The sequence below is a fragment of the Halichoerus grypus genome, chromosome 1 (genome assembly GCF_964656455.1).
Source record: "Halichoerus grypus chromosome 1, mHalGry1.hap1.1, whole genome shotgun sequence".
Classification (NCBI taxonomy): domain Eukaryota; kingdom Metazoa; phylum Chordata; class Mammalia; order Carnivora; family Phocidae; genus Halichoerus; species Halichoerus grypus.
In genome coordinates, this window is record NC_135712.1 from 23,037,260 (window position 1) to 23,063,290 (window position 26,031).

Sequence of the window (26,031 nt, forward strand, 5' to 3'; positions counted from 1 at the left end):
TAATTGAGGTTAAATGAGTTCATAAAAATGGGCCCTGATGTCCTTATAAGAAGACAAGACACCAGAGCTGTCTCTTCATGTGCACAGAGGAAAAGCCATGTGAGTGCGTGGTTAGAGGGCGCATCCCCCACCCAAGGACAGAGGTTTCACCAAAACCCAACCCTCTGGACTTCTAGCCTACAGAAATATGTGGGGGGAAAGAGGTTACTTTGTTTAAGCCACCCGGTCTGCGTTATTCATTATGGCAGCCTGAACACACTAACACAGTGCCCAAAACCGAAGTTAAACCTAACAGTTTTTTATTAGTTAAATACCTAAGTTTTAGGTTAAATATAACCACATGTCTTTGTGAAATTGACCTCCTTTACTTTAAGATAAATAATCACTTGATTAGCATAAACAATAGTAATAACTGCTTGACTACAAAAAGAAGCCACAGCAATTCTAACTTCATATATTTAATATGTGACATCAGAACTCATGAAAATATGTCATTTGACTGTTTCACCAAATAATCTTAAAATTAATATACAAATTCATCAATAGTTCTTCTAATAAAGTTACAAAGAAACCAATTTAATAAACTGAAACAGATTTAGACACCACCCATCCCAAGGTGTTTAAATCCTTTGGAATGGGTGGTGTGCACAGATGTTTGCCTTACTAATATTTTATAATATATGTACTTGTTGGGCATATAAGTGATAATCAAAGCCTTTCTGCCCTAGGTCTAGAAAATCGATGCAAAACAATAGTTCCTTTTAGAGTCCTACCCTTTTATCTTTTTTGGCTATATTAATAAGTAAATAAAATAAAATACAAAACTAAAAAAAGAAACAGATTAAGACACTTGTTTAATTAGCAAAGAGTCAGTTACCCAAATATTTGGGGAAGTGATGGATCAGGGAAAAACACAGCATCCTTTCAGCTAAATAAGGCTATTTGAGAGAGATTCCCAATTGTACTGAAAGCATGATAAACTGGAAGTGTTCATGATTTTGATCATAGACCCACAAACTTTGGGAATTGATACACACACACACACACAATCTACAATTAATAAATAAAAGGTATTGTATTCAAAAAAGAATATAGTAGGAAGGGAAAAATGAAGGGGGGAATCGGAGGGGGAGATGAACCATGAGAGACTATGGACTCTGAAAAACAAACTGAGGGTTTTAGAGGGGAGGGGGTGGGGGGATGGGTTAGCCTGGTGATGGGTATTAAAGAGGGCATGTTCTGCATGGAGCACTGGGTGTTATACGCAAACAATGAATCATGGAACACTACATCAAAAACTAATGATGTAATGTATGGTGATTAACATAACATAATAAAATTTAAAACAATGTAAAATAAAGTAGAAAAATAAAAAAGGTATTGTATTCAAACAGAATTTAAAGGCCAGGCATTTGGCAGTATAAAGACAATTATCTACAATCTTAATTTAAAATATAAAATGAAATGAGGCATTGAACAAGTAAATCTGGTTTATTTAGAAACTTGTAAATACGTACCCACCAAAATGTTATATATGACAGTTTTAGAAGGAAGGCATAATCTCAGAATCAATAACTAGTATGAACACTTTGGGCCCTTAACAACTAATGAATTACTCATTCCCTCACCCTGTTTTTTCCTGATATAATTGATTTTTTTCCAAAAAAAAAATTATGAAAAATAATGGCTTTTGCTATACACTCCTATTTCTATATAAGTAAAGAGTGAGATATTAATCATCAATGGCCCATGATCCAAATGCATAAAATTTCCTTTTTAAGTAAATACACATGAAAGATACACAATAAGATTTGTATGTGTATATATATTATATACTATAAATATATATTATACAAATGTATTTATATTAACATATTTATATATATATTCTAAAATAGTAGGCAACTGCTCAAATAGTACTACTTATTCATATGTACATGAAGACTTACCTCTAATATCATCTTTCTCCCTGCACTATACGTCTTTAAATTAGTGGTGTTTTTAGCTGGCAGGACTAATTTCTCTCTTCTCCAATGGACTGATGCTGGTGGATTAGATTTCACATCACAGCTTATATTGATCGGGTTTCCTTCCCAAGAGTAATAAATTGTTTGGTTTGATATAAACTTTGGAGCATCTGTAAAGCAAAATAACATAACGTTTATGGACCTTTACTTTAAGATAAATAATCACTTGATTAGCATAAACAATAGTAATAACTGCTTGACTACAAAAAGAAGCCACAGCAATTCTAACTTCATATATTTAATATGTGACATCAGAACTCATGAAAATATGTCATTTGACTGTTTCACCAAATAATCTTAAAATTAATATACAAATATTTGAAATTGATCAATTATTAAAATAGGAAACATTAATGCTCAGAGTTAAGTTTGCTTTTAATAATCTGACAAAAAATTATCTATTCAGTTAATTAATAGCTATCTACATATGTGAAATCTGTTTCTGGAACAAACCTCATTATAAAGTGTGAGTTTAGGATAACAAAATCAGTGGTGTTGTGTCATTTTTAAATCTTGTCTTACTCATATAATTTCTTCTATCAGATATTTTGAAACAGATATAAAATCTAAGTTGAAATGTCAATATCACAATTAAGAATTTCTTTCCTGAACTATCATTTCTAGTTTTAATTAAACCAGAGATGCTTTAATTTAATCCACAAAGTTGACTTGAAAATTAATCAGTTCCTATGAAGCTCTGTCAATTCTCCGGACCCTACATCAGACCGCTATAAAAATAGTTAAGAAAAAACAGACAATATTATTATATTATTTTATTGAAATAACCTAATTGTGAAGACACACAAAGTGGTTTTTAGTCTTGCTCCATTCTAGAACTATGATGTAGCACAAATGCCAATTAATCATAACCTCTTTGAGTCTCAATATCTTGACTGTATAACTATTTGAAAGAATTAATCTTTAAAATTTTTACATAAAAGCAAAGTCCTTATATTAAGTGGTAACTAAAATGTTGCTGGTACTTATATTATTATTGTTACTAATATTAACCATTTAAAAATATCACTTCATAAATTATCGACTTCAGTAATCTAACTTAAATGTTTTGTTTTACTACCCCTAATTCCTTAAAAATGAGCTACGCCAATTTTGTTTATCAAGAGATTTTATATAAGATACATAAGAATTTTAATCTGTAGTACAAATGCACAAGTAATTGAAAAATTCTTGTCTTATATTTGTTTTAGTGTATGTTTATATTGCCAATCTCACACAGAGGTATGAAATATTAATTGAATTTTTTCTATGTAAGACAGTAAGATTATACATTTTATTCTATCTTATTTTTCAATAACCTTGTGAGGAAGGTGTTATCCTGTTGTAAGCACGAAGGATCTGGATTAAGAGCTGTCAAGCTTATTCTAGCACTAAGTTGTAGGTCTGGGATGTGAATTTGCGTTGATTTTAACCAGAGACCATTCATTATATATCCATTCAACCCAGGAACAAAATTATATTATTCAGTGCTAGCAACGTTTTGGTGATGTGGATCCTATCATACATTATTGAAATGAACACAATTTGAACAATTCTTCAGGAAGGTAAAGAATCTTAAAAAGCTTTATAATTTTGATTCTGCAATCCAGTCTTAGGTATCTTTCCAGAGAAAATAGGTAAAAATATTAAAAGGTTATGTAAAGGACTTTTAATGCATTGCTATCTTTAAAAAAAAAAAAAAAAGATTTATTTATTCATTTGAGAGAGAGAGACAGAGAGAGCACAAGCAAGGGGAGAGGCAGAGGGAGAGGGGGAAGCAGGCTCCCTGCTGACCAGGGAGCTAGATGCAGGGCTCGATCCCAGGACCTGGAGGTCATGACCTGGGCCGAAGGCAGACGCCCAAACATCTGAGCCACCAGGGCGCCCCTTAATGCATTGCTATCTTAACAAAAACTCAGAAGAACTTAACGTCCCTCAAAAGAGAATTGTCTAAATAAGTAATAACACATCTTGGCACTTAGGTGTGCTAAATATCACACAGACATATCTGCCTATGGTTTTCTCTCAGCTTGCAATGTGCCGCCCTTCCTTTCATCTGGCTGCCTTCAAAACTGAGCTCCACACTTAGGGGTGCAACTCTAAGAGAAACCAAACTTCCTGATATTCAGAGTCAAAAGCTAAGGTTATATCTATATCTCTAGCTCTATCTATAAAATATTTTATTACTCTTAATAAATATGAAATATAATCTCTTTAATATTATAATATTCTAAGGAAAGGTTTTCGGATAATTTATTTGCATATAAATATAGCCCAATATGAAAGTCATACATGCTAATGGAACTGTTAGTAGCTGACTCACAGTCCACTCTGTCCATCATGTGACATCTGCGTGAGTATGTGTTATATTGTTATAATTTAACCATAAACTTAGGGCAAGATTTGATTTTTCTACAAAAGCAAGTAATTGCTGCTAATTGTTTGCCTGATGATCTCAGTAGGAATTTACTTTGGAATCACTGATGTTGAATGCACACATGCTTACAGGCAACGCATGCCATAGTGAAAGCCGCATTAAAAAAAAAAAATGTATTTGTGGTGTGAGGCAAGAAAATATTGATAACTTCCATCTACAGTAAAACATAAAGTAAATTCCTCTACAGTATATGCTTCGTAGATACCATACCAGGACTAAGGCAGCGATGTTCACTGGCACAAGATTGGCATGTTAATAAAATCCAGCAATTAGTGTTGGGTCACTGGTTGAAGAGGGATGTGACTCTGGTACAGACATGTGAAAACTTCAGGCTAAAAACCAGTAGCCATATTTCATGTTGATAAATCAAAAATAGTAATTTTCAGAGCATCAGCCTTTTAAAAAAGTAGGCCTTTCACATCACGAAAGCCTTCAAATATTGTGCAGAGGAAATAAACTTTGGCAGTTAACCAAACAGCAGGGGGAAGGAGGAGAGAGGAAGATGGCATAAACAGGACATAAAGTAGTAGAAATGTCTCTCAAGGCATTGCATGTCCCCCAAGTCCCATTCAAGTCCAAAATAAAATATTCTACAAATTTCAATGACCAGAAATAACTTTATTGGAAGAACATTTTACCTGAGCCAAGTAGAGGAAAATATCAGAGAAACCTGTCTAGTGACAAGATGAAATATGTCATTCACTCGATGGAAGAGGAGAGGAGCCCTTTCAGAAAGCTTCTGGTCACAATGAGAACCAAGGAGAGTGGCAACAATGCCCTCCTTGACAAAACTTCTGTCAGGCTTCTATAAGCCTTTCTCTAAGCACTTGGCTTTGTCCTTAGGCCCTTCCCTGGTCTGCTTCTTCCTTTAGTAAAGACTCTTGCTAAGTCAGTTTAGTGGGAATTGTTCCATTGATATCCGAGTATCTTTGAAATCTGATCAAGTCCTTTATTACCCACCCTTAATGCCCATGTCCGTGGCCTGCTTTTAGCAAGAATTCTGTCAGGCTCGTTTAGCAAGAAGCACATTATAGTTGAAATGTAATAAAGTTTCTCTTAGTAATTTTCCATCCACTGACTTCTATCATTCTGCTCATTGGCTTTAAGTCTCCACTTGTGCTTGTTGTAGTCGGAGTTGAGTTCAATCTCTCTCTCCTATTGTAACAGTCTTGACCCCCATTGCAATAGATTTGAATAAAGTCCTCCTTACCATTTTTAAATGTCAGCATAATTTCTCTTTGACAAAAGATAGAGTACACTCCCCAAAAAAGGTAACTAAAGAAGAACGTGTTTCCTTTTGTTTAAGAGAAAAGAAAAAAAAACAAAAAACAAAGAAACAAAAAAACACACAAAGATCTGAAGCAAATATGACTGTGTTAAGAATATTAAATTATTTTCTATATTTTGCATAGTTGAAGTTGTTAGAATTAAACAATTTTTACTTATTTATTTATTTTTCAAACAATTTTTAAAAATCAATCACACGATAAAGAAATTTACCCCAATCAGACTTTCAGACAGGGAGATATGAAAAATTTATATCCAACTGTGTGTGAATTCACCAAGTTCTCATTATGTGAAGAGATCTTTGTATTTATTGTATTTACCTATGAAAAAGTTAAACTTGTAATACTTTTCTGCACATGGTCATTTCAAGTTCTGCAGAACTGGACAGATCTCATAGCATCTAATATATGAAAAGGAACATGAGAGTCATCTATAAAGCTTTGTTCTACATACAAGAAACCTGATTCTGGGATATTTGGAAAGGTGGTGGCAGAGACAACCCATAGTCTTTTGGCTCTTTATGATTGTGTTATGAAACCATACCACTGTGCCAGTTACTCTATTAATAACTAAGTACATTTTCAGAGAGTGGTTTCTGTAGATCATTAATAGTGAAATTAGTGTTCGAAGTGATTATACCAAGTAATCAAGGAAGTATTTTATTAGTCCCATATGCTGTATTCAAGCAATAAAGGAAACATGTAATACAGTTTAGAAAAAATTTTGATTGAAACCAGTGCACATTTGCACATTCACTTATTTCTAGGTGATGCCAATAAAATGAGATAATTAAAATCATGGCCACTTTTCCAATTTCTCTGCTGATGTATGAGAAGCTAAGATGTAAGAAGAAATGTACTCTGGGGCACGCCAGTTATTTTCTGCACTAAGGGTTTAACGGTTAGAATCATATTTTAGCAACATATCCTTGAATAAAAGGTGCTTAGACAAAAACGCAGGAAAGTTAACCTTACATTAAGAATTGAAAAATAACAAAACCTGGAGTGGGGAGAAAGAGGAGGAGGGAGAGTGAAGGAGGGTGGGAGGACAGAAGAGGAAAAGAATAAGGAAAATAAGAAGAAGGATAGAAGACAATAAAGTATATTTTGCTTTGTTGTAGAATTTATATCTTATAAATATTTCCTGATTTCATGCTGTGTTCCGTTCTGGGTATTGGGGACCAAATGCTGAACATGAAAAGACAAAGTCCCCCACCTTCTTGAAGTTTTTATGTTCTCTCAAGTTTATTTTATAATTTGAGGTAACTTGAAACAACGCACAGATACACTTTCATCAATTTCAGCATCAAAACACAAAAAGTTAAAATAATAAACTATAAGTTTATTTAAAATTGTAAACAGAGAGAAAAGTTAATCCATTGTTTCAATATCAGAAAGTCAAAGACAATCCCCTAAACTCCAGTTTGGAAATTTGAATATACCTTTCATTTGGAATTAAAAAGATATATTGAAGTAGTGTATAAAATTTGTTTGTTTACTGCTTATATATAAGATTGGTATTTCAAAAGTAATCTCAAAATTTGCAGTCTAACCCTCTTGTGGTTAAGAAATTATGAATATGCTAACCAAAGCACTTTTGCTCTTGATTCATGACAAGTGAAGTCTTGCATTGAAAGTAAAATTCCTCAAATAAATGGAAGACATCATTCAACATCTCAATAAAGAATAAATTTAATCCCCAAATGAGCATATTTACTAATGCCTTAAAATATAATTGCTTTTTAAACAATTTTTAAATTATATTTTTCATCTAAAAATGCATTTATTGTGGTGCCTGGGTGGCTCAGTCTGTTGGGCATCTGACTCTTGATTTCAGCTCAGGTCATGATCTCAGGGTCCTGAGGATCAAGCCCCATATTGGGCTCCAAGCTCAGTGGGGAGTCTGTTTGAGAATCTCTCTCTCCCTCTCCCTCTACCCCTCCCCACTGCTCTCTCTCTCTGTGTCTCTGTCTCTCAGATAAATAAATAAATCTTTTAAATAATGAATTTACTAAGTAATTTTTACATCAGGAAAATTTGTAGGAATTTCCCAAGTTGAGCTTAATATTCGACTTCCTATTAGGTTATTTTTTTTTTTTTTAAAGATTTTATTTATTTATTTGACGGAGAGAGACACAGCGAGAGAGGGAATACAAGCAGGGGGAGTGGGAGAGGGAGAAGCAGGCTTCCCGCCGAGCAGGGAGCCCGATGTGGGGCTCGATCCCAGGACCTGGAATCATGACCTGAGCCGAAGGCAGACGCTTAACGACTGAGCCACCCAGGCGCCCCCCTATTAGGTTATTTATTAGGAAATTAAGTTGTCATCCCTTTTCAAAACATTAAGAGTTGAAAATGTATTACATTCCCTCCATCATTCTAATTCCTAACATGTGCTATGCAATTGTCATTTTGAGTATGATATCTTCATATCTGAATATGATAATTACACTTTATAGGTATTTTGTTAATGTCAAAATACATTTTTTAAAAGGTTTTATTTATATATTTGACAGAGAGAGAGAGAGCATAAGCAGGGAGAGTGACGGAGGGAGAGGGAGAAGCAGGCTCCCTGTTGAGCAAGGAGCCTGATGCGGGGCTCGATCCCAGGACCCCGGGATCATGACCTGAGCTGAAGGAGGACGCTTAACTGAGTGAGCCCCTAAATATACTTTTTTTGAGAATACAATGCCTCTAATAAAAGAATATTCTAGAATAAAATGAAAACTAAGGGGGTTTTGTTACTAAAAATATCATTCACAGGATATAGCAAAAAATACTAAATGCAACTGCAAAATACTCTCCATATTCTAAAAATAGCAAACATAAATACTGGTAACTTTCTCAACAGTGAAATTCTAATTTTGATGCTTTTTAGTCTCAGTGAACTTACAAACCTTGTGTGTGTGTGTGTGTGTGTGTGTGTTTGCTCTAGTGTGAACACTTATATATGCATCGTTTCAGGGAAATTTCAAGCTATCTGTTTTATTTGTTGAGAGATATTAATTATTTGGAATTAAATCATAAGTGCCTTCATTTTCATATTTTAAAAATTTAAGGTATTGCATATGAGGTAATATGCTTGAGAGTTAAAAAACAGTATTATATCTTTTTCTTGTGTTACCTAAAGGGCAAAATTCATCTCCAGTTTTCAGTATTGTGATATCATATATTGTACTTGATCCCTTAAATAATAACTTCTACAATAATTTGTTTAAGAATTAAGTATGTTCTATAAACTACTGTGAATCATTAACATTTTATTTATGGTTTAGTTGTATTTGGTTTGACATTTTAACTAATACTTAGGGTGCCTTACCAAACAAAATACTGCAATTTTTAAATCATTGAATAGCACATCTCCAGTCAAAATATCAAAATTTATGTCCACTGACACTAAGCTAACCATTAGCAAGTGTGGCTATAATTGTTTAGGTATAAAAGTTTCACCGACCTGGCTATTCATCAAATCATATTTTGAGCTTGTGGGGAAAAAAATCAGATGTCTAAGGCTTCCTCTTAATGATTCTGAATGCACTGCTCTGGGAAAGATAGCTGCTGCGCTAATTATCCCAAATTATGATTGTGTGTCCATTTTATGCTAAGTACTACTAAAATGTGGGGGATTCATGTCAACAGGGAATCCTTTCTAGTGGGTCAAGCAGATGCAGAAATACACAACTATCATGAAAGCAGTATGTCGTACAATGGAAGTGGGATGGGTAAGATTCTTGTCTCAAAGGTATTAGCACGAACCTAATTAAGATATGCAGGGGGGCTCAAAGAAAACTTCCAGAAGATCATGATCCCTTACCTCTAACATTTTTTGAGCACACAAAATATGATGAATACAGTCCTAAATTCTTCGATTGTCACATTAAGCCTGACAATAAGAACCTGGACACACACACACACACACACACACACACGCACACACACACACACACACACAAATAGTGGCTGAACTACAATAGAAGACAGAATTTTGCAGTTGCTCTTTATAAGTAAAATATTATATTGGAAATAAAATCTTTAAAAAAAAAAAAAAAAGGAAATAGCATCAGGCCTGCCATTGGATTCAGGTCCCAACTCTGCCAGACAGCTTTTTTTTGTCACCTTGATTTTCTGTTTATTAATTTGAGCTTTGGGTTTTTGATTATTTTTTCTTTATAGAATTAATAGTTGAACTTGTTTCTTTAATCTCTAGGAGTTTACTAACACAGAAAACAGGAGTCTTGGGCAAATTAAAAATATATAGAGAGGGTTATAAAAATTACCATATATAAAGAAGCACTGGACCATATAAAGGTGAAATTTGCTTTTGGCTAGAATTATAAATCCTTCAGGATAATGTTAATTATCTCATGTTTATAAAAGCCTCTGGTTGGGAGTTTACACACATACATGTAATTACATACATATGTATGTATTCATATAATGAAAATGAAGAATAATCCTTTTTACTAAATATCCTTTTAATAAGTTAGTAACTTTAAAACTGAAGAATGCATGAGAGAAAATCATGTGAGTTCCTTGGTGGTAAAAATATTGGGAAGCACATGATTTTCAGGCCTACATCTTCTACTTATGAATATATGATTAACAAGACTATATACATTATTGCAAGACTATGAGAAGGACAATATGTAAAACTGGATGTAAAATGAATACAGACCTTAAAAATCAAACAACTATGTTCTCCTAGCTATTATCACAATGGAAAGATCTCTAAAGAGAAATTATTTAAATTTAATTAAATGGCAGCTGCGCTAGGATATTTCAACAGTACTTATATCCATGACCTTGACTGAATCTCTAATTTAAAGCTGCCAGTGTAAGAAGAAACAGCAGAGTGAATTTGTCTATTCCTCAAAGTGGGGATCAGGAAAAGTATGTTCCAGGCATACCGGGAGACATTAAAGAAACTTTGAAGACTGCCTTCAAGCTTGGTGCCAAGTTACTCTTGTTTGGTAAATGTACTTTTTTATTTTATCTTTTGCATTATGGCTGAGACTTAGGGCTGAAGGTGCAGCCAGCACTCATCACTGCATTCCTGACACTGCACAAAACTTCCCTCCTTGATTATTTGCTTAATGCAAGCTTTTCACTTTCTTGCCATTCCCTCTCAAGTTCTGAAGGCTTTTTTCTGAACATGGTTTATTTGTGGTTGGTACCTGAGACCTGAGTAAAGTCTTACTTCTTGCTGAGTGCTGGCCTGGATTCATGAATTCTGCTTGCTCATGAGCTGGCTGAAGCTGATAACAAAACACAACACACAGGCTCTGGGATCTGAACTATAAAAATCTTCGACCTGAATTTCCAAAGGTTCATGAATAATAGAATCAGGCAACTCACTACACAAACTCACTATACACTATCCATTTTGTGAATCAAATTGAAAAGCATAATAGGGTAAGATTTACAATCATTATAAATAAATTTGTTTTTGAAAATCATATTGATGACACAACATGTATTGCCCTTCTAAAACAGTATTGGGATTATAGCAAATCTGTCTTGCACACTCTCCAAATGGTTTCTATACTGCCATCAAACACCTTACCCTCTTCTAATCATCATACCTTCTGGTATAACATTTTCAAATTTTCTTCTTTAATATTAGATTTTAAGAACTGCAATAAAATAAAATATTCTTAAAGGTTTGACATTCATTCCTCACCAATAAATCACAGTATATAAAAATACCATTCACTTCTCTCAGTTGTCACTATTACATCCCTGGTTGAGGCCGTCATCATTACCTGGTTAACTTTAGAAGGCTGGTCCTTCCTGGCTTACTAACCTACCAGCTTCTATTTTAAGACAATGTTACTATCCTGATTAATTATTTCTATAAGATTCTCTTCATACTTCTGAAATCAAAAACTTCTATAAAGATTTATAAAGTTCCACATTAGCTGGCTTATGCCTATTTCTGCATCTGCTTTGTCTCTATTTGAGTTAACTTCGATCTGAGACCCTCACCATCCCTAAACTACTTTCCTGCTTTCAGCACTTTGCACTAGCTTCCCATTTGTCTCATCACTTTTTGATACACTTCATCTTAATGTGCTTCCTGAATTAAAGCATAAGTTCCATGACAGCAAGGACAATGTTGCTTTTCTCACAATTTTATACGGGACCTGAATTTATATTTGACATTCCATAGATGTTCAGGAAATAACAGTTAAATAAATGAGTGAAAATCCAGGTAAGTATGGATTCTAAATATCATCACTGCATTTAATGGAGAAGGAAAGGTATACCTACATGTGTTTCATTTTCCCAGTATCGCAGAATTTAGGACTTTGATCCCGTATTAATTCTGTGGTAATACATTGTCTTTCATAGACTCTTATTGCTTATTTTGTAAAGAGGCCAGCCCCTTAAATTAACTGGGAATTAACTGCACATGTTTTTTTAATATCTAAAATACCTTGATGCTTTTTTCAGTCATTGAATTTTCTCATTTGATTTATGCTGAGAGAAACTACCAAGGGAATAAAAACTAATATATCCTTTGGCACATATAGAGGATAATTCAATTAATAATTTCCTAGATCCAGCTCTACTGCATGTTCATTCATAGGCAGAATCTGCTATGGCAATTAACTGGACTCAGTCCATGTACCATGGGAATTCTAGAGGCTACATGGAATACTAAATTAGATGTGTGCTTATTGCCAATTAACCAACCATAGTGTTGGATGTGCATTTTCAGTACCAAATTTGAACACCAAGTTATGCATAAATTTCAGCATATTTTATGACCCTGGAGTCATAAGTGTCATATGAAGATAATGCCTATATAGGACTTCTTAGCACACATTGGGTTTCTCTTTAATTTGACTGATATTAGTGATATAATTATTACTGATAATAAGAAAACCTTGATTATAAGTACAGTGAATATTCTTTCTACTACTATTCTTTTTCTTGTCTTAATATTTCTCTTCCTTAAATCATACATAAATATACTAGTAAAAGTATTTTACTACCTATGGTTATTTTTTTCCTCTATGGCTGCTTTATATAATTGAATTTTGCATAAAGCTACAGTATTTTAAGGACTATGTTATTATTATGCACAATTTTACATAGAAATTTAGGAAACAAAGCTTAAGTGGATCTCTTTCGTAAAAATTTCTGAGTTGTCAAAAGAACAATGATTGGTCATACGGATATAGCAGTGTTAAAATTGTTTTATAAGTAACGATAATGTTAGTTTCTTCAGAATCTGATTTAACTGTAGCACATTCTGTAGTTTATGTAATTTGTGCTTATTGATGTCAAACAATTTTGGAATTTGTCACTACTATTAGAATTGAAAAAAAAACCCTATCAGGTTAAAAGTACATTGTTTTATCTAGTGATTCAATTTGATGTCTAGGTTATTAATTTTATATGCAGTAAGTTTAATTCCTTTCATGAACTTATCAAACACTGATGACCTAAAAATTTCAAAAACAAACTAAAACAGGGGCGCCTGGGTGGCTCAGTCGTTAAGCGTCTGCCTTCGGCTCAGGTCATGGTCCCAGGGTCCTGGGATCGAGCCCCGCATCGGGCTCTCCACTCCGCGGGAAGCCTGCTTCTCCCTTCCCCACTCCCCCTGCTTGTGTTTCCTCTCTCACTGTGTCTCTCTCTCTCTGTCAAATAAATAAATAAAATCTTTAAAAAAAAAAAAAAAAAAAAACAAACTAAAACATTTTCACTGTTAATCTAAAAGGACATGATTGTGCATTCTAGAATGTTGCTTATTATATGCATAAAAGAAGGTCTGGGTCACAATAATGGAAAACAAAAAACAAAACTCTTAGTATTATTGCTATAATATAATAATAATAACTATAATAATAGCAACATTAGAAATAATAATGATGATAACAGTTAACGTGGTGTTTATGACCTGTCAAGCAATCTTTAAGCATGTTATGTAATGAGCAAATTTAGTTGCAATTACATTAGGTATCATCAACACTATTTTACCTTTATATTTATTGCCTCTTAAGTGAGAGGCTGAAATGTGGGGAATTATGTAAAACTCTTCTATCTTCCTTTAAATGTCTTGAATAAAAATTGTTATCAAATTGTCACGTATTTTTAACGTTCAAGTAATCATGGTACTAATTAATTAATTAATTAATTAATTTATTTAAGATTTATTTGAGAGAGAGTGTGCAAATGTGAACAAGTGGGGGGAGGGGCTGAGGGAAAGATTCTCAGGCAGACTCCCTGCTGAGTGCAAACTGCAAGGTGGGGTTGGATCTCATGACCCTGAGATCATGACCTGAACTGAAATCAAGTCAGCAGCCCAAATGACCGAGCCACCCAGGCACCCCCATAGTATTATTTAATTGGACTTATATCACAGTTTCTTTCTGCTTAACTACTGTTCACGTTGACATATATTTTATATATATATATATAAAGATTTTATTTATTTATTTGTCAGAGAGAGAGAGAGAACACAAGAGGGGGCGTGGCAGGCAGAGGGAGAAGCAGACTCCCTGAGCAAGGAGCCAGATGTGGGACTTGATCCAGGACTCTGGGATCATGACCCAAGCCAAAAGCAGAAGCTTAAGCAACTGAGCCACCCAGGTGTCCCTATATTTTATATTTTTAATATGCATTTGATTAGAACACTTTTTTATTTAAAGAGGTGATAAGCTATTATTAAAAAATTATTTTTATATAACAAAGCAAAATATTTTAAGTCAAATGGAATAAAAGTAATTCAAGTATGATTGGAAATGAATCATGCGTGATATATTTTCAGAGCACTGCATCATAGTAAACAAAAACAAAAAATGTACAACCTCTCCTAAAATAATATTGACATGGATCTTTATCCTTATCTTTTTTTTTTTTGAGCTAAAAAATGTGCATTCTTTTTGTGTTTCCCTAGGGTCAGTATACTGCCTAGCATACAGTAAGCATTAAATAAATATTAATTTAATGAATGAATATGGTAATAAGTATCAAGCAGCTGGTACTATCCTATTATGTACAAAATTTGTATTACAAGTAATCAACAATTTTATAATAATATTATTGGATTTAAGAAGTAGAGAAATTAAATCAAAATAATATTGAGGGGTGCCTAGGTCGCTCAGTTGGTTTAGCATCTGCCTTAGGCTCAGGTCATGATCTCAAGGTCCTGGGATTGAGCCAGCCTCAAGCTCTTTGCTCAGTACGGAGTCTGCTTTGCCCTCTAGCTTTCCCTCTGTGCTCTCTCTCTCTCAAATAAATAAATAAAATCTTTAAAAAATAATAATAATATTGAAACAAGAACACATTGTAAACCATAATCTGAATGAAAAATATACCCACTGTATAACAAAGATTTTATCAAGGAAGCATTTTTTTCCTTTTATGTTTATTTTAAATTATTTTATTGTAAATTTGATTAAATAGGTAACCAGTAGTTTCTCAGACACCTACAATTTTAATTCAGGCAGGTGAACAAATCTGGGAAGGGCTTTTGATTTTGCTTTCCCAAAATAAATTTCTAAATTTAGAAAAAAAATAAAGATTTAAATATATCTATTACATATCTAAATAGCTCTGGTACTTCCCAGAGAGCTTCTGGAAAATCCTAAATACGTGTTTCTTTTACTTTCTTTTTTCTTCCCACTTTAGAAAAAGATGTTAGGAATAATTGCCTTTGGCTTTGTGCATGTTATGTTACAGTGGAATCATTTCTACTCATTCTAGGAAAGAATATTTCATTGTGTGAATCAAACAATTTTAAATAAAATTTTAAAATAAATGTGTACATATTCAAGCGAAATTATTATCTTGGTTTACTAGGATATGATCTTGAATTTTTATATATCTAATTTTTATTCTTGGATAAAAATCTAAAATAACACTCTTTTAAAAAATAATTAAAATAAGCAATCATGTGACATGTTTCTCAGGGCAAGAAAAATGGTTAAATCAATTGTTAGCATTGATGACTCATAAGAACTGGGAACAAAAATTCATCACATTATGAAATCTGAGAAAATCACAGAAAAAATAAAAGTATCAAAAATTAGAATACCTTTTATGGTATTGGGCTGACTACATTGATAATTGCTCTTATAATCTTTAGAAGACTTTTTGGCAATCCCAAGATAAATCAAAGATTTCCTAAACAAACAGGATTATCACTGAATTACTTGTATCTAACAAGTAATATTTTAAATTCTGTTACATAGGCAGGCTTTTAAGATAGCAAGAGTGATAAAAATAATTATTGTAAAGAGGTGAATTACTCTTATCAAGCCTTCATCTTCATCAGAAGGGTATAAATGGTTCCTCTTATCAGCAATACTAGAGCAGAGAAGACATTTCACTCCTGAGGACCCAAAACATATGAAATAAAGTGATCTATGTGAGTAAATGTAGTAAGATAAATGAGTCACATAAGTTTTTGAAATTGTATGGATACAGAATCAATATTATCTGATCTTAGATTCTATGTCTTCAAAATATTATGATGATATTACATTTCTAAGAGGATTTTGTGTGTTCTTTTCTATTAGCTCATTTGTATAATCTCTATGACACATTTTTAATTATAATTGCATTAAATTATATGTTATTTTATGATAGTTTCTAAGCTGATCCATATAAGTAGATTCCAGCTTCCTAGATATATTGCAATATTTGTATATCCCTTCAATCATTTTGCATCTTTGAAAAGCACTAATAATATATTACTTCTAATGTTATACAATAAATGTTATGAACCCGAGTAATTATTATGAAGATCATTAAATGAAGATACAAAAATACCATTTACTTCTTTAACATCTTTAAAACAACATAGTGAAAATTATGTCAGTTTTTCTTATTCAATATGTGATGATACAATTCTGAAGCAATTTAGAGAAAATGTAAATATACATGTTTTCACAAACTTGAATAATGATCTTTCATTCACAGATACACACTTCTGAAATGGCTTGTTTATGCAGGAGATAATTCGCTCCAAAAGCCCTTCCAAAGGAAGTGCATTCCCCTGTTGGATTGGTGATAGGCTTGGCCACCTGACTTTCTGGATGTGACATGAATAGACACCCGAAATCAGCTTTTGTTATGGGGCTTGTTCTCTCGTGCCTCTGCCATTGCCGTGAAACTCCTTCCTCCCTGTAGCTGTCACCTCTTCTGCCTGGTTACGAGTGTTACTGGACCCATAGCATGGAGGTAAGCCTTGCTGCTGGACACAAAGCTCCCTATAGAAAGTCAGTCTGCGTCAGCTGGTTCCAGTTGAGCATGGAAGTGTCGCTGAATTTTGGGGTGTTTATTATGTACGATTTTTGTGGTGTTAGCTGTTGATGCATCTCACCGCATTGCTCTATTTTCTTCTCCTTGGCCCTTTTCACTGTCCCATATTATAGATTTTGCTACTTTGTTTTGTTTAGTATCTGTTTTCCTTGCTAGAGGGTAAGGCTCATAAAGTCATTTTTGCTTGCTTAGTTTAATTCTCTATACTCAACACCTGGAAAAGTGCTTGGTTTGTAGTACATGCCTAATAAATACTGTTGAATGAAAAAATACATAATTAAGATTCTAACCTCAGCATGCCTAAATTCATAAAATAACAAGTTTAGATCCATCTCTCCCTCTTTACCAATCAGGAAACTGAAGTTTCGATAATTTAAATGACTAATCTCCTAGGATTAGATCCAGCAGATTCATTAAAATCTAAGGATAGCTACTAATACTATGATATTCTAATATTATTTTTGTAAAGCCCAATATATTAGAAAACTACTATTTAGTTTAAATCACCACAAACAAAAGCTGACTTCAGTCACTGGTTAGGTATCAAGAATACATAGATAATATTAGGAAAAACTTGTCCTTGCCACTGTTCCACTGAAATTAAAGAATGAAAGGATTTATGGCCACAGAATTCTGGCTGGTTGGATTCAAGTTGTTGGACTTGACTTTTTCAAGAATCAATAACCATAACTTTTGGTGGCTATGCTATTGTGGACTAAGGTGTAAAGTAGTAAACCCAACAAGGTAAATCTACTGGCACCACATCCTAAGGAAGAGGAGGAAGGTGGAGAAGCACTGTTATGAACTCAATGTTTGTGCCTCATCCCCACCAAATTCACATGTAGCAACCCTACTCCCCAGTATAAAGGCATTGGGAGGCATGGCCTCTGGGAGGTGATGAGGAGCAGATGAGGTCATAAGGGTGGAACTCTCATGAATGGGATCAGTGCCCTGTAAGAGTCAGGAGAGGGCATTGTTCCTAGGCTCTGCTCTACATCCTATGGGGACAGAGATGGAAGCCACAGTGTGCACCAGAACCCCACCATGCTGGCTCCCTGATCACAGACTTCCAGCCTCTAGAACCATGCAAAATAAACTTCTGTTGTTTATAAACCACCCAATCTACGGCACTTTGTTCTAGCGGCCTGAAGGGACTAAGACAAGCTGTCAGCAGTCAGCCACAAGGTCTTAGCATATCTTTCAGGATCTTCAAGACAGTAAAACTCAACAAAGTCCGTGAAGTCTTGGTAGGATGTGATCTTGGTGGGCAGCTTCACTCTGTGAAGTTCTGCACTAGCTCCATCTCTCGGTGATCTCCGTCAAATCAAGAAAGCTCACTGCTATGGACTGAATGTTTGTGTACCATCCCCACCCCACCCCAAATTCATAGGTTGAAGGCCTAATCTTTAAACTGATAGGATTTGGAGGTAATTAGTTGCAGATGAAATCGTGAGAGTAGAATCCCATCACGGGATTAATGCCCTTAAGGGAAGATGAAGAGATAGGAGGTATCTTTGTGTACTTGCATCAAGGAAAGGCCATGTAAGGACATAACCAGAAAAAGGCTCTCACCAATAACCTGACCACCCTGCATCCTGATCTTGGACTTCCAGCCTGCAGAACAGTGAGACATAAATGCTTGTGTTTAAGCCATTCAGTCTACGATATTTTGTTTTTTTTTTTTTTTTTTTTTTTTTTTTTTTTTTTTTTTTAAGATTTTATTTATTTGCGAGGGAGAGAATGAGAGACAGCATGAGAGGGAGGAGGGTCAGAGGGAGAAGCAGACTCCCCGCTGAGCAGGGAGCCCGATGTGGGACTCGATCCCGGGACTCCAGGATCATGACCTGAGCCGAAGGCAGTCGCTTAACCAACTGAGCCACCCAGGCGCCCCAGTCTACGATATTTTGTTATCGCAGGTCAAATTAAGACACTCACTTGCTAGGGAGAACTGGGATTTCTGGGGCAAGGTCTTCAAGCCAGAGGAAGGACAGAAAGCTGTGGCCAACTGGAGGCAGAGCTCACTATTTCTAGGCAGTTAAGTTAAGCAGGTGCCAAGAGGCAGTGATAAATCCAGTAGTTATACAATATGACTATTTTTATTTCTTTGATATTTGTTCATCGTCATAATCTCTGAAGTACATTTGAACAAAATGATTTGATTTGAATCAAATGATATCTATCAGAGATAGACAAAAATGTGGTAAGACTAGAATAACTGATGATACCTTTACATGAGGAGCATGGTATTTCAAATTTTCCCAGCGGACACATGCAAATTTTGAGTTAAAAAATACACCTGAGCAGTAAAAGATTTTTCACCTTTTTCTTTTAATATTTTATTCTTATCTTCTGCATATAGAGATAAGCTTTATATTTCTCTCAGATACTGTCCTTGAAATTATCATACTGGATATAAAATCTAAACAGTTAGCATTAGAACCAACTTATTTCTAAATATGAGCCATCTTCTTTAAAGTCTGAACAGCTTAAATGTATTATGGTGAGTATAAAAGTTAGGATCATAAGACAATATTTCAATCGCAGATATAAATGTGCGTCCACTATGACCAAGAAGTTTTCCTAATTTCAAAGTATTTACTAAGATTATTTCTTAAATATTAAAATCCTGTTCACATCTTATCTACCTTATCCTGGACATGCAGTAGATAATGCTATGAGAATCACTGTTATCTTGAGATTGTGAAATGTGAGGAAAGAATTATGTGATAAATCAAACATGTATCAATTCTATGAAAGGTGTGTAAATAATGGAAGTAACGTGAGTCTGTTGTAAGATTAATTAATATTGCCACATCCTTAAAGGGTTTCTGATATTCCTAATGCTTTTACACTACAGAAGAAAATGCATGTAAATATTGCTGTTATGTCTAAGCAGGTGCAGAAAGCTGGATGAGAAATAAAATGTAAAGGAAAAATTCAATATTTCTTAACATGCATTGTTATCATGTAACTGTTAAATTAAATTTCTCACATAAAATAATTAAGTCTAATTAACAGGTAATATGCAATGAGTAGATTGTCACAATACTTAATGATATTCTAATTTTAATCAAAGGTACTATGTAATCGGTGTTTATTGCATTAAACCACATATCACATGCCTGTTATCTCCTTTGTTTTATAAATTGGAACTTTAGGTCAACCTATGTTTCTTAGTAAGGGTAATGCCTTTGAAATGTTGAAAATAAACTGTCAGGAAGCCAAGAAATCTGTTTCAGATGAAACATAAAAGAGGTTTTGAATTTTAAAAAAAGGGGGTTTAATCTAAACACCTTAACTTTAGTGCTATTACAGTAAATATGGTTGGTATCAATTATAAATGGCTTGATTCTTTTTCACTCCTTTTTAGAAATAAGAGACTGTAGCTGCTTGAGTTAGGCAGTGAAGATTGTTCTGGTCAGTGTTTTATGATATTGTGTAATTCGTCTGTGGTTTTCATAGTTCCTCCACTGTTTTTGATTTAAAGATGCAGAATAAAAATATTCTTACCATTTCTAACTTGTAAATATTTATTTACAAAAATAACTTCTCATAGCATTGCGTATCAGGTTCTAAAAGTTTCAATGGTATTATAAATTAGCTGCTAAATAAAACATCCTATCTTATAACAACACAGGCTTTAATTACCAAGAAATAAGCTTATTAGATAGCTTCAGTACTTATTATTGGTGCAATATCTAATCAAAATTTCTACTATTCTTTATATGAAGGAATATAAGATTTTTTATTACAATGGTGGTATCATAAATGTAAAAAAAAAAGTTCCAAATTCATAATAAAATTACTCTACAAAGAAAATAATTGAAAAGTTCCAAATTTCATAATAAAATTACTCTAATTTACAAGGAAAATAATTGAAAGAGAAGAGCAGGCTGACTAAATTTTAAATGATGACCATGGTTACATATTCTGAATGATCATTTAACGCTACCCCAAAATAATGCTCACTGTAGACAAATGATACCATTGTGCCATTTCCTCTATTTCTATCACAAGAATAAAATCTGAACTTTAGCAATTAATGAAATTAAGGTTAATAATTATCTTAATTTCTATTTAAGTAAAATTCATCTCTCACCAGCATATTTACATAACTTAGCATAAATGAATTTTCCACCATCTTTTTCATCAACTTTAAGCATTTTTATATTCAATTTTAATAAATTATATTATCCATAAGGTAATAATCTCATAAACATATCACAGAGAAGAGGTTAGGCACATGGATGGGCAAAATTTTATCATGCTAAAGCTAGAATTTATTCTTAAATGTAGTATAAAGTTGGAAAAGTGGGCTAGGCTCCCAACATATTTTGTATTGTCCTGGAATTCATGAGTAATTTTAATTGTAAAAAATAAAGAATTCTCTTTAAGGTATATGAAGAAATACCATAAAAATTTGGATTAATCAAAGAGGAAGCTAGACTTCTAGAGACTTACAAATAATTTGTAACGGCTATTTAAATCATATTCATCATGAGGAGAAAACAAGAGGAAACATCTTATATATAGCATCCGTGTGTAGGTTAGAACCACAGGAAAAACTCCTTTCAGTTGGAGATTTAAAAAAAAAAAAAAAAGAAGGAAAAATGTCAATGGAATGCACAATTAAATGTGTTTATTCATCTTAAAATATAAGACATTTTCTTTTCTTGTACATAAAATTTAGCCTTTATCAGAATTATCTCTCTATAGCTGAAGGATGCCATTAAAAACTTTGAATATCTAATTCTAAACCTCAGCTAAAGCTATCCTGTCTCTTAATTTAAAATCTGAAATGAGGCGCGCCTGGGTGGCTCAGTCGTTTAGCATCTGCCTTCAGCTCAGGTCATGATCCCAGGATCCTGGAATCTAGCCCCGCGTTGGGCTCCCTGCTCAGCGGGAAGCCTGCTTCTCCCTCTCCCACTCCCCCTGCTTGTGTTCCCTCTCTCGCTGTCTCTCTCTCTGTCAAAAAATAAAAATCTTTAAAAAAATAAAAAATAAAAAAAAATAAAATCTGAAATGATTTACATATGGAGAACTTAATACACTTTTCAGGATAATTAAGGTCTGTGTAGAGATAAATGAAATTGCACAGAAGACTGATTTACTGAAAGGGAAAAAAGAAACTTAACTTCTTTTTAGGACTTTGCATTTTAAATAATCTTTGATTGGTGTAATGCTTTATTTGAGAATATATGATTTATAAAAAATAAAAACAAAAATAAGAAATTTGAAAAAAAAATAAAAGGCAGAAATATACTAAAAACTCCAAAAAACTGAAATTAAAACATTCGTATCTCGATTCCAGAGACTAGGGAAACCAAATATTTTTATGATTTAAGTTTGTATGAAGAATAGAATATATAGAAATTTCTGCTTCCATAATGGCAGTATAAACTTGTGATTTGTCCATCTCCCCTATTGGTAATGATTAAAAGCTCTAGAGATGACACAAATTAAACAAAAATACAAAACAATAGCAAAAGTCACTACTTAAGCCTTCTGTAGAGTAAATAAAATCAGGAGATTGTGGAAGGGAATTAAAATTGGTGTCCCACTTCTTTTTCTCTCTCATGACTTTTTCTAGAGGGCAGGCCATAGTTGAGGTGCTTCACCGTGATACTAGAGCTAAAATATATCCAGAAGTACAACAGTTCCTTGGAAGAAGCCAATACAAGATGAATAGGAAGGGGGCAATCCCAAATAGGGATCATAGAAGGAGATGCCAGAATTCTTCATATAAATCACAGAAATCAGCCTAAGTCCTGAGCTTTGAATACATGGGACAGGCACAAACTTGCATAACAAAGGCTTTAAGAAGTTAATTGAGATTTGAGTCACCACTCATAGTAGGCAACAAAGAATTTAGAAGTGAACATCTACTTAATACACTTTTTCCAGATGTTTGTCAAAAGTCTTAGAGTCTGCACAACATAATATTTATAGTATCCAGGACTCATACCAACATTTCTTGACATCCAATGAACCAGAAGAATATGATCAATTCTAAAGAGAAAAGACAATCAACAAATGCATTCCAAGATGACTCAGATGTTGATTCTATCAGATTTTAGATTTATAGATTTTGGAGCGGTTATTCTAACTATGCTCCATGAGATAAAGGAGAGCATAGATAAAATGAGTAAGAATAAAAAAAGTCAGCAGAGAAACAAAACATATAAAACAGAACAAAATTAGAAATTCAGGAAAAAAAATTAGTATCTTAAAACAAAAAACTCACTGATTGGGCTTAGGAGCAGAAAGGAGATGGTGGAATAAAAGGTCTATAATATCAAAAAGAAATTGGATCTTTAGGGATGAAGAAAGAGTGAAATAAATGGTAAATGGATAAGTAAATTAAAATATTATCTCTTCAGTTCCTAAAAATATGTATGACTCTTCAATACACAATTTACCATAATTTCTGGTGAGATTTCAATGAATGTAGATGTAATATATATGAAATCAACAATAGAAAGATCAGCGGTGGGGCAGGTGTAAAGGGATCTATATAGTTGCGAAGTTTCTCTACTTAATATAAGGTATCAAAATATTAACTCTATATAAGACTGTGAAATGTTAGGTTTGTGTATTATAATTCCTATAGAATCACTTGAGCAAAACAATACCAAAAACATATTGCCAACATACAAATTAAAATAAATCATTAAAATCTCACATAATTCAAAATAATGCAGAAAAATCAAACAGAACATAAAAAAAAAAAGAGGGAAAAAAGCAGAAAACAAAATTTTATACCTGAATGAGACTATATCAATAACACCATTCAGTTTAATATTCTAGCCTATGAACTATGGACAAAAATATAGTCCAAGGACCTCTTATATGTATGCTTACAGTTAAGAATGGATTTTACATTTTTAATCGTTTGTAAGAGAGCAATGCACGAGACTTTAAGATAGTTTGTAGATGACAGAGATCATATAAGGAAAATTTAAAATATTTATTACCTGGCCCATTTATTGCTGATCCCTACTTCAAACACTTTTAATTTTAAGTTAGAGATTGACAGAATAAATAAAAAAGCAATATTCTGTCATATGCTGCCTAAATAGACACAATTTAATTTCACATAAAAATATAGCTAGGTGGAAAGTAAATAAATGAAAAAGGGTGTATAAACAGTAAGCATAGGGAGGTATGAGTAGTTATCTGAATATTATATAAAATATATTAAGGCAAATGATTAGTGGAGAAAATAAAAAATAATTCATGAGGAAGACATATGTGGGAGAGAGAGCAATGACCTCCCCCCCAGCACCAAAGATATTCACATCATAATGTCTAGAACCTGTAAGCATGTTATTTTACATGGCAAAAGGAACTTTGCATCTGTGATGAAGTTAAAGATGTTGAGTTGAGAAGAATATCTTGGATTATCCAATCTATGGATACAATGTATCCAATGTATCCAATTATCTCATGTAATGAAAAGTCAGAGACAGAGAAGATGTGAGAAAAGTAGCAGAATTAGAGTGGGGTGATGTGAGAGAGACTCCATCTGCCTTTGCTGGTTTTAAAGATGGAAGAGGACCAAGAGCCAAAAAATGTGGGCAGATTCTAGAAGCTGAAACGGACAGAAAACAATCTCCCCTAGAGCCTCCACAAAGGAACACAGCCCTCCTGACATTTCATTCCAGTGAAAATCATTTTGAACCTCTGACCTTCAGAACTGAAAGATAACGTATTTATGTTGTTTCCAGCAATTAAATTTGTTGTCACTGGTTTTAGCAGAAATAGAAAACTAATACAACATACAAGCTATAAATGTCCATGGCCTCCTGAGCCTAAAGATATATGATGCAAAAGTCAACAGGATTAAAGTGAGAGAGAAATGTTCACAATCATGGTAGAGGGTTTTAACACCTCTCACTCTGATAAAACAGCTATACAAAAAAAGTAAAGACAGAAGATTTAAACAACACTGTCACCTCCCTCTATCTAACTGATATTTATAGAACACAGCATTCTATGACTGCAGAATACACCTGCTTCTCATACACACTGTGTAGTTACTGAGATAGATCAGATGCTGGGACATGCATCTCAATAAATAAAAAAGAATAAAAAATCACACAATGGGGTATTTTTGAGCAAAACTAAATTATATTAGAAATAAATAACAGCAAAATATCTAGGAAAACATTAAATATCTGGAGATTAAATCCTTACAAATAACTATGGACCAATGATGAAATCATGAGAAAAATTAGAAAATATTTTCAACCATTTGAATGACAACAAAAATACAACATATCATAATTTTGGGGTTGCACTGAAGTATTGTTTAGTGGGAAATTTAGAGTTTTATATGGTTATATTAGAAAATAAGAAACATCTAAAGTAAATGACTTAATATTTCACTTCAAGAACCTATAACCAAAGATCAAAGCAAGTCCAAAATATATAGAATGGAAATAATGAAAATAAAATGGAAATCAACAAATTATAAAACAGATTTATATATAAAGAATGTAAATTAACAAAGCCCAAAGCTAGTATTTGGTAAATATCAACAATATTGGCAAATCCTTGATTAGAAAAAAGAAAGTCTTTTAGAAAATAGTGCTGAGTTATTTTGATAGATGTATGAAAAATAATATATATCGACTCCACAAAAATGAATCCAAAATAGATCATAGACTTTAATGCAAAATCTAAATCAACAAAACATTAAAAAGAAAGCCTAGAGGTGCCTGGATAGCTCAGTTGGTTCTGTCTGCCTTTAGGCTCAGGTTATGATCCCTGGGGTCCTGGGATCCAGCCCCACGTCAGGCTCCCTGCTCAGAGGGGAGTCTGCTTCTCCCTCTCCCTATGCCCCTCCCCACTACTTGTGCTCTCTCTCTTACACAAATAAATAAAATCTTTAAAAAAAATAAAGTAAAATAAAATAAAATAAAATAAAATAAAAAGAAAGCCTAGACATAAATCTTTGTGGCCTTAGGTTAGGTAATGATTTCTTAGATGGAACATGAACAATATCATATAT

General features: G+C 33.4%; 1 protein-coding gene across 2 annotated transcripts in view; it reads right to left on the bottom strand.

The window, feature by feature from the left end:
• The window catches only part of NCAM2 (neural cell adhesion molecule 2), a 511,417-nt gene that overhangs the window by 97,206 nt on the left and 388,180 nt on the right, over positions 1 to 26,031 (bottom strand). For both annotated transcript variants that reach the window (XM_078056776.1, XM_078056832.1), the window contains exon 10: positions 1,950 to 2,137. In XM_078056776.1, the coding sequence (XP_077912902.1) occupies positions 1,950 to 2,137 (188 nt within the window). The remainder of the gene's footprint in view (positions 1 to 1,949; positions 2,138 to 26,031) is intronic.